Here is a 10,673-nt window from a genome sequence, read left to right on the forward strand (position 1 = left end):
TATTTATTTATTTATTTATTTATTTATTTATTTATGTTTTAGAGACAGGGTCTTACTTTGTCATCCAGGCTGGGGTGCTGTGAACTGATCATAGCCCTCTGCAGCCTCAAGCTCCTGGACTCAGGCGATCCTCCCACCTCAGCCTCCTGAGTAGCTGGGACTACAGGTGCGCACCACCATGCTGGGCTAATTTTTTATTTTTACATTTTTTGTAGAGACATAGTCTCATTTTGCTGCCTAGGGTGGTCTCAAACTCCTGGTTTCAAGTAATCCTCTCGCCTTGGCCTCCTAAAGTGCTGAGATTACAGGCATGAGCCACCACACCTGGCCCAACGAAGTGTTTTAAAAGGAGAAAGACCCAATTTGACAATGAGGGACATATTGGTCTTCCCCATTATTTCAACAATGCTACCTCTAATTTCTCTATCATAACTGGCCATTGTTTCTTCCCCTCCAGTCTTTAAGCAGACTGAGGTGATACATCAGATTTTGCCTGTTTCCATCCACAGAATTACAACAGAAGCTAACAGTATAGAAATTGTACTTCTAACAGAAATCGTTAAGTTGTTAATACTTCAGAATGAAAGAGGTCAGGAGAAGGGTTGACTCTTCAGACATTTAGATCTGAGATGATTCAATTCAGTCTAGTGTCTGGGATGGGAAGGCAGTTCACGCTTTCTGAAACAACAGTCCATGCAGCAAGGACCCAGCTGCTGGCTGGCTCACACTTGCAGAGAACCTGGTTTTCAAGAAAATGACTAAAAGGAAAAGTTTCTTTTCAAAAACTATATTACCATCTTCTTGCTTTAAAAAAAAAATTTAATTTTTACTTTTTGAGACAGAGTCTAGCTTTGTCACCTAGGCTGGAGTGTGGCGGTGTCATCTCAGCTCACTGTAACCTCCACCTCCCAGGTTCAAGCGATTCTCATGCTCCAGCCTCCTGAGTAGCTGGGATTACAGGCGTGTGTCACCATGCTTGGCTAATTTTTGTATTTTTATTAGAGACAAGGTTTTACCATGTTGGCCAGGCTGGTCTCGAACTCCTGACCTCCAGTGATTCGCCCACCTCAACCTCCCAAAGTGCTGGGATTACAGGCGTGAGCCACCACACCAGCCTATCTTGCTTTCAATATGACCGAAGGTGGTTAAGCCACCACTCAATAAACCATAATGTATAAAATATACATATAAAGTTCCACACATAACAATTTAGAGAAGGCAAAAGAGAGCTATGTAATAATATAAACCTATATAGGATGGGTTGAAAGATAAACTCAGTCCAATACACATTTGTTGTTTCACGTTACAATCATGGATTTTAAATTTATCTTTTTAATGGCATTAGAATACATTATACCATAATGTTTAAAGCTATCACACTCCAAGACGTTTTGATAGTAACACCTTTGCAGCATCAAGCCACAGAATATGACCACATTGTGCCTTGGAATAATTCTGAGAAAATGCTCCACAAACCCTGAAATGTAGCCTTAATTAAAGGCAGAATAAAAGCTGCTATTTCCTCAAATAAAACTGTAATTATACAAGCATGAGCAGTTTGCAAACAGCTTTGAGAAATCTACCACCCGGCCACCAAAAATCACTAACTTTGCATTTTTCACGTAAGATAACTTGAAATAAAAAGGGAGCATTACTAAGGGATCATTTAAGTAAATCTAACTTCTCACTCTGAGAGGACGGTAATACCATGATCAAACAGAAAATGGAATTTCACATGCTGCTCATAACTATGTCTTACCTTGCACAGCTAGGCCGGCTAGCCGAATCACCTGGTCCAATGTACATCGTAATCGCCCTTCAAGCACATCTTTTTTGACTTGCAGATAATACTGATATCTGTTCATGGGAATAGAGGAACAAACAACCTTAAAAACACATACTTGGAATAGATTCCCACAACATAGATGCCTCTAGATGTAAAACCTTGTGTACACAGCAGGATATGCCCGTGATGCTGATAAAGGCCATTTCTATAAAAGATGGAAAGTGACCTCTGCCTGTGTTTATCTTTGTTTGATGTAGCAGGTGCCACATCCTGTTCGTTCTGAGCTTGAGAGGATTCTCATCACATCACTTATTTGCAGGCCAGCAGGATAAACTACTGATAAGGACCAGGTCTTCATAACAGAGTCCAAGAATGAAAATGCTTTTGCACACCTGGAGATCCACGACAACACAACTGCCAAAGTTACATTCAACAGTGTGCGTTCCTGAGTGCATTCTAGAAACACATCGCCTTTCAAACTCAAAAGTTTGGTAAGGCAGATCACAAAGAGGCCACGTAATTTGTAATTCCACTAAAAAATGATATACAGTTTTGACCTTACACATCTGTGAATCAGAAAAATCTAATCTGATGCAACTTTCCAAACTGAAGTAAATTCTCAAACCAGCACAGTACAGATGGACAGAATCATGCCCAAACACATCAAGTCTCAGACTAGACAAATGCCCTCAGGAGCTAACACAGTGTACTGTTTCCCTACCAATAAAACAGCACTCTTAGAATTACCTAAAACATTTAGAAAACTTCTCACTCAAGACGTTTATTTCCCAGGACTCCACTTCCTTTGACCATACTCTCAACACATAGTCACAACTACAACAATCACACTTTACTAGCATTAATTCCTGGTAAATGCTAACAATGCTTTTGCTCCTGGTAACTATAACTCTGTATTTTAACTTCACTTTGGCATCTCAATCAAGGGAACCCAGAAGTGAACCAAAGCCCAACTTTCCTGGAGAGAGGCAATCGGCACTGAGAGCTAATTACTGCTGGCTCTCCCATGATGATGTCACAGGCATCATTAGACATAAGTCAATCCAATGCCTGTTTGAGGGAAGGAACTGGGCTCTGTGTACACTCCAGTAGAGTCCCACACTTCTTCTCTCCTCTTGGGTGTACTGAACAGAATAAAGACAACCACGCCACTCTTTGGTGGGAAAAACCTATACTCAAATCAGAAGGGCAAACACTGGGACTTTCTTAAAAATCCTTTTTAGTCAAACCTAATATGGGCTAGAAAAAATCACAAAGCAAAACAAAAAGCAAAATCTCAAGGTAGGAAAGAATGGTAAATTTCACCGATTCCTACTAATTATAAAACGTTTGAATCTCATCCTCATGCCATTCATTCCTTCTCATCTTTCTGGTGTGGTTTTGACTTATTTGCTGCTCTCTAAGCCAGGAAGCCAAACAGATATTTTAACCCATAGCTATCATGCACTTTCTATGGGCGTAAGTCTGCTAGATGCTGAGGAGTATCTTGGAGAGTGCTAAAACAGTCTCTGCCTTACAAGGATGCATATATCTTTTTGACCACTGTGACCATGTTTTTTTCTAGTGTACTATCTAAGGGTTCAGTGACTAAGAACCAAGGGGTAAAACGTCTGAAAAGGTGTTATCTTGGCATTATCTGCTAGAGGTAGAGCTTTGTTACCTGTCACTTTAGAGGTGAAAATGATCAGCTAAGATAATTTATTAGAGAATACCTTTGGAAGTAGACCAGTAACCAATTAATCTGCCACCAAAACAATATCTCTAGTTTTTAAAAATCTGCTGCTTCCAACTTTCATCTACAGCTATTACTTCTATAATTTGTCAGCAAGCTCTGTTACAGATCCATTCTATCCTAGGAAACGGTGACTCACAATCCACTAGCAAGGAACACCAGGAACGTTTCTAATCATGTAGGCTGGATGTAGGATTTTGCTGAAATATAAAAACAAGGAGCTGAAGAAAGCAGGGCTCTCTCCTGGAAGCCATCCAAACTAGGAGAGAATCTAAACAGCAGCAATGATACGGTGCCATTACCACGAGATTGTGGGTATTACTATGTAAGACTGCAGAAATGAGAATGAAATTCAAACCACTTTGGAAATTGTTTGGCTGGTACAATTTTGCACAAAAGGCAGTTTTATAAAATATGATAATTCTATCGAACATGGTGACTAAATTTGACAACAGGAGTTGAAATTCTATTTCTAGAATGCCTGTTCTTTGCTTATTTCTCATTAGCGATTCAATTATAACAGTAGTAAAATATAACAGTGAATTCTATTTTGGAAACATGCAATTTCATGGAAGTATACTCCACCCTGTCACAGTTCTGGGTGGAGAGGAAAAGGAAAAAAAAAAAAAAAAAAAAAAAAAAAAAAACAATTTTCATGCCAGGAAAGTAAGTATTTGCCAACTTTCCAAAGAGATCCTCTTTGAAAATCCAAGCTCACAAGGAAAACTTTTTAATATTTTTCATATTCAGAGACCTAGAAATAGTCCATCTGACTCTTGAGGCCCAATGAATGGTTTTAGGTTAGGATTCTGCTCTTCCTCTAAGAATTAGTGAACATAATTATGCTTCTCGAATAAAGGTAAACTTTTATATTTTTAAATTTTTAAATTTTGTTTTTAAAGATTAACTTTTTATTAAATACAGATTTCTCGGGGTAAAATTAAAAAGGTGTCCTAATAATAAGTGTTATTACGCATGACTACTGGGAACGAACATGCTATCACCTAGTCTCTGGGGGCCTCATCTATCTGGAATCTCCCCATCCGATGGTAAGAAAATAAGTGACTTTTCCAAGTTACTTCCTCCCCTAGGAGTTTGAAAAATTAAGTTTGAAAAAATGCCCTATTGGGTCAAATCAACAGAGTCTTCAGTACTTTTGACAGCAGTATCAAAGGACTCCTTCCAAATTATACCCCATAACAATATCTTCAAAATTTAGAGATGAATTGCTAAAATCTTTTTTTTTTTTTTTTTTTGAGACGGAGTCTCGCTCTGTCGCCCAGGTTGGAGTGCAGTGGCGCCATCTCAGTTCACTGCAAGCTCTGCCTCCCAGGTTCACGACATTCTCCCGCCTCAGCCTCCGGAGCAGCTGGAACTACAGGCGCCCACCACACGCCCCGCTAGTTTTTTTGTATTTTTAGTAGAGACGGGGTTTCACCGTGTTAGCCAGGATGGTCTTGATCTCCTGACCTCGTGATCCGCCCGCCTCGGCCTCCCAAAGTGCTGGGATTACAGGCGTGAGCCACCGCGCCCGGCCAAATTGCTAAAATCTTTATGCTCTCTTTTAAATTCATGTATGAGGAATTTATCTCAGCACGTCTGCAACTGTGTTTTACTTGCGGTTCTGTTCATTCTTCTCAGAGTGAGCAGGTCTGTGTGGTGTTGTGAAAGGCATGGGCTGTGTTACCACAGAACTACAAATAAGGCACCTGGAACTCCGAGACCGGGTAGGTGTTGCTTTTAAAATATTTCCCCCACCCCTCCCCACAAGTGAAATCTTCATTCCAGGTCCAGTTCAACAAATATGCCCCAAACAGGAGACAGCCACGTAAAATGGTTAAAGCCTTGGGATCTGATTTTGGTCATACTACCACCCCAGAATGCAACACGCTCAGCGTAAGTCACAGAATGGTGAAGATAGAGCAGGGCCCTTGCCACGGTTCCAGATGTCTGCTGCCTTCCCAACAGGGTCATGCCCACCTACCTCGTTACTCCTGGGACTAGCTTTGGGGCCAATGAAATGAGAATAGAAGTGGGAAGTAATTGTTGCTCCTAAGCAAAAGTGTCCAGAGCCAGTGACGGGTTCTCTGCCTCTGCTTCCCTTTGCTCTGAGACCTGCAGCGAGCAGGGAGGGCAGGTTGCTCAGTGAGCCTGAGCCCTGGGCAAAGACGGCTGGGAGCAGAGCCTCAGACAACCCACAGTGGACCTGCCAGGTGGGCAGCAAATAAACCTTTGTTTGTGAAACCCAAAGAGGCTGGGGGGTCGTACATCACTGCAGCATGATGGAGCCTAAGCGATTTAACAAGGGAAGGACTTTTAAAATCCCAGTCCAATCCTTTCATTTTTTAGAGAAGACAGCTGTGTTAAGGGAGGAGAATGACTTGTCCAAGGTAATACTGCTTCCTTAAAGACAAGGCCAGAACCAGATCTGAGCATGAGCAACCACAGTGGCGAAGGCAGGATCTGATCCCTGCCCATTCTGGGCAAGCCACCAATTTCACTGAAGTCTAAAAATAAAAGCGAAGGCTAGGCGCGGTGGCTCAAGCCTATAATCCCAGCACTTTGGGAGGCCGAGGTGGGTGGATCACAAGGTCAGGAGTTCCAGACCAGCCTGGCCAAGATGGTGAAACCCCGTCTCTACTAAAAATACAAAAATTAGCTGGGCGCAGTAGCATGCGCCTGTATTCCCAGCTACTCGGGAGGCTGAGGCAGGAGAATCGCTTGAACCTGGGAGGCAGAGGATGCAGTGAGCCGAGATCGGGCCACTGCACTCTAGCCTGGGTGACAAAGCGAGACTCCATCTAAAAATAAATAAATAAATAAAAATAAAAGTGAAAATAAAACACCACTACCCGGTGATTTTTATGACGCTTCTAAGGAAGGGCTTCCATCACCAAGCTTTTCCCCAACCCCACTTAGACAGTCTGTGCTACAGCGGAGGCAAATGTTGACATGAGAAACTTTTCCATAAAATCCTATTACAGGACATGTTTCATACTGTAGCCAATGGTTATTCAGGTCTGTTTTTTCTCCTGGCAGCAGCCTCTGGGATGTTTCACTTTTCTCCCCCAGAGATAGAAGGAAGGGAAAGGAGACTGAGTTATACATTTTAACTACTTGTTAACTTTCGAAGACGGATAGAGGGATAGAAGTAAAATCTACAGACCAGAGTTTCTGATTGTAGGCTCCTACGTGGAAGGAGCGGCTGTGTCCAACAGCAGGTACAAACTGGGCCCTCTGTGTATATATTTCTATATGCAGATTTTTAAAAAGTAAAATGCAAGTCATCATCAGTGTCACACACAAGTCTTTACTCGTTTGCACTGAGTAGCTTCTATACTATGGATCATAAAAAATGTTATCCAAATTTAATAGCACATTATCAGCATTCATTCATTACTCCTTCTGCCCCTACTGCTCAGGGAGGTCTGAGCGAGAAAGAAAACTTTCTTTTCTAGTTTGAAAAACAGGTTAGTGAGAGCATTCTGTAAGCTGTAACTACCAACCTGCAGAGTCACTGTCATCACACACAGCTCCCGGTCTGCTCTTCCCTCCTCTAGAGTTCAAATTTAGTTAAACCAATGTATCTCTCCCCACAGGCATGGTCAGGAGGGATGTGACAATTTGGAGAGCGGGGCCATCCTTAAATTCCTCACTTTTTGAAGCCTTTCCATAAAACTACTGGAGTGGAGGACCAGACCAGGACCAGAAAGAGAAATTGTCCTGTCACTGTTATTAAGAGCAGGGTAGGACTTAAAATGTGCTTTCCTCACTAGAAAACTTCCTTCATAACTAGCAATATCATCAGAGGAATCTTGCTAGAATGTACTGGAACCCAGTTCTCCGAAGTGCAGCATGTACCAAAGTGCCACATAGCATTGCTTTCCGGCTGATGTGATATTCTGCAAACGGAAACAAATGGAAACGTTTCTCTACTATAAAAGACAAAAAAGAGGGAACTGAGGACAAGTAGTCCTAGAGTCCCGGGGTACAGGAGAGCAAAGGGGAATAATTTTAAATCTTAGATTGACAGAGATACCCACAGGAGGGAACCAGCACATTCCATCCATTCCAGCGGGTGTTCACAGCTGTAAACCCAGATAAAGGACAGGGTGGCTGGCCCATGCTGTTCTCAGTCTGCCAGGACCAGATAAATACTATGTATGCAGGCATGTAACCAGATAAACCTGAATGCCTCCCTCCCTCCATCCCTCTATCCTCAAAACTCTTGAGAAGAATTTCAGTTTATGACTATTAAAGTCTAATAATGTGTTTAGTACCTGACCCATGCACTATCTAAAAGCTTTTACATTTAATAACTGTTCAAGCTGACAGTCAATTAAAAGTCTGCACTGTCTAACAAACTACAAAGCGAATACTCCTGCGACTATGCAAAACTGAAATAACCCCAAAGGGAGGGGGAAAACACAAACAAAAGGGAAAGCTAAAACTAAAACTCTAGCAAGGATACCCTTAAAAGGGAAAGTTTTTCTTCTAGCCTTTTCGCACTATAAGCTAATACGTGTACATGCATGAGAAGAAAACCATGTGCATATACCCAAATACAGACAAGATTTTCTTGGCAAACATTCAAGTCTAGAAGTTTTCAACATTCAGTGATCAATAAATGCCCTATTTTGCCAGAGACACCCAACTCTTTAATAAGATTCCTTCAGTTTCAACGAGCCGAAGGATTGCAATTATTTCCTAAAAAGGATAATATTTGTTTAAATGCATACAAAGACACACAGGCCTTAACTAGTGAAAAACGGCCAATGATAGCAAGGTGTTGCAAAAGAGAAAGACATGTCACGACCTGATCCTTGCTTTCTGCTCTTGAACTCTTGCATTAATTACAACAAATTACAGGGAATCCAAGTACTGTTTATAAGTATAATAAATTCCTTAATAGTAGCCTATCATCTAATCAGGGGTTCTGTTTAGAAAAGAAAAACTCATTTCTGAAATACATCATAGAGGGAGAGAGAATACCCTGACATCACTTCTTTCTGTCCTATCCTATGCTGTTGGGTACAGATTTCTTTACAGCAATCAATCCATAGGATTTAAAAAGGCCTGACATGGTTCCCTGCTGAGGGCTATGATGCCCTGAACTAGGAAAACATGCCAACAGAAGTAGAAATACTTAGCCTCAAAAGAAAATACTGTGCTAAAGTGTTTGATGTTAAAATGAAATGAGTCTGTTTTGATCTGTCTTACAAATCTCCAATGACTTGGGAAAGTTTTGCAGTTCCTTAAAAAGTTAAACATAGAATTATCACATGATTCAGCAATTATGCTCCTCCGTATATAGCCATACAAACTGAGAGCACATGTTCACACAAAAACTGATACATGAATGGTAATGTTGTTCACAATAGCCAAAAAGAGGAAACAACCCCAAAGTCCAACACCTGATGAATGGATAAACAAAATGTGGTCTCTCCAAACAATGGAATATTATTCAGCCATAAAAAGAATGATGTATTGATACATGCTGTAACATGGATGAACTTTGAGGCATTATGCTAAGTAAAAGATGCCAGACACAAAGATCACATCTTGTGTGATTCCATTCATAAGAAATGTCCAGAATAGGCAAATTCATAGAGACAGAAAATAGATGAATGGTTGCCAGAGGCTGAGGGAAGAGGAGGCTGAGGAATGCCTGCTAACATTTTGACATTAGACAGTGACAGTGGCTGCACAACTTTGTTAAAACACTAAACGTCACTAAATTGTATACTTTAAAGTGGTTAAAATGATGGATTTACTCAGGACCATAAGACAGGGTGTGAAGAAAAAAAAAAGTAATGGTGAATTGACGTTATGTGGATTTTAGCTCAAAAAAAAAAAAAAAAAAAAAAAAAAAAAAGAACAAAACACCCAATGATCCTAATCAGGAAAAAATCCAAAATCCTGACACAGCACACCAGGCTCTTCATGATCCAGTCAAAACTACTTTTTTTTTTCCAACTTCATGTCTCACCACACACCCCATACTTGAGCTGTCACAAGTGTGTGGTGCCCCCCCATAGTTGCCATGTTCTTTCCTGCCTCCTCGCCATTTCCTTGGTCTAATCACCCTTGCCTATCCCCCTCCATTCGCCCAATCACCTGTCCATGCTCCAAGGCTTGGATGAAATGTATCTCCTCTCCAAAAGCTTCCCAAACCCTCTCAGCAAGTTAGTGAACCCTTTCACATCCTCCACCATACTTCCCCCAGGCCTCTCCTACACTGGCACCAGCACCTCCCCAACTCTGTTGTGATCAGTATCTGGCACTAAGTAGATGCTCAATAAACATTTCTGAGTAGATGAAATACCGACAGAGAGACAAAGACAGAAGAAAGGAGGGAGAAAGGGAGGAATATTAATTACCTCATAGTAAAGTTATTAGATGTTATTTCTATAATATGAAAGAGTGCCTAAAAATTCTAGAAATGGAACTCATCACACTTCAAGCAGGAAGTCTTGGGAAACTTGTCTTTATGCACAGAGCAATACTACTCCTTCAGTGTGAAATGTTTATTTTTAAACGACTTAAACTAATCTCTGAGCTACCATGCAGCAAAGAAAGAACTCAAGGATGAATCACAGTCAGAGACCAACAGCATTAAACCAGGTGGACAAAAGGAGCACAGATCAGGGAACATCAATGCTCCATGCTAATCAGTCAACCAAAACCACTCCTCTAAATTGCAGCTGTCAACTACGGAGCCTCGTCCCTCTTACACTAGCAATAAATATGTCTTGACTCATCAGCTCAAAATACACATCTGCCTGCCCTGAAAATCGTGTGTTCATATTACCTACAACTCACTGTGGGAAAAGGGAGCTGAAATTATATCTGGAAGCTGGGTGAGTCAATTGCCCAAAGATTTGTCTTCTTGGTAAACAGCCAGGTTCCCGGCTAAGGATTCTGCATAACATCCTTGAAGCTTTGGTGAGCTACCAGGTGGAAGTACAGTGCTGTTATTACTGATATGCCTGGTCTGAAGGATAAAATACATAAAAATCAACAAATGAAAGGCAAGAAGATAATCTCTGTGAATGGGCACGAGTTCTTCCCTAGAATCCCTAATTAAAGGTAGTCCCTACCTTTTCACAGGTAAGCAACTGCTAAAAGATGTCAGTT

The 10,673-nt window shown here is 41.1% G+C and overlaps 1 protein-coding gene across 1 annotated transcript in view; it reads right to left on the reverse strand.

The window, feature by feature from the left end:
* PTPN14 (protein tyrosine phosphatase, non-receptor type 14) overlaps positions 1 to 10,673 on the reverse strand; it is a 138,029-nt gene that overhangs the window by 74,065 nt on the left and 53,291 nt on the right. The window contains exon 3 of the mRNA XM_011996159.1: positions 1,760 to 1,857. Coding sequence (XP_011851549.1) covers positions 1,760 to 1,857 — 98 coding nt within the window. The remainder of the gene's footprint in view (positions 1 to 1,759; positions 1,858 to 10,673) is intronic.

Source organism: Mandrillus leucophaeus, unplaced genomic scaffold (genome assembly GCF_000951045.1).
Source record: "Mandrillus leucophaeus isolate KB7577 unplaced genomic scaffold, Mleu.le_1.0 Scaffold503, whole genome shotgun sequence".
In the NCBI taxonomy this organism is placed as follows: domain Eukaryota; kingdom Metazoa; phylum Chordata; class Mammalia; order Primates; family Cercopithecidae; genus Mandrillus; species Mandrillus leucophaeus.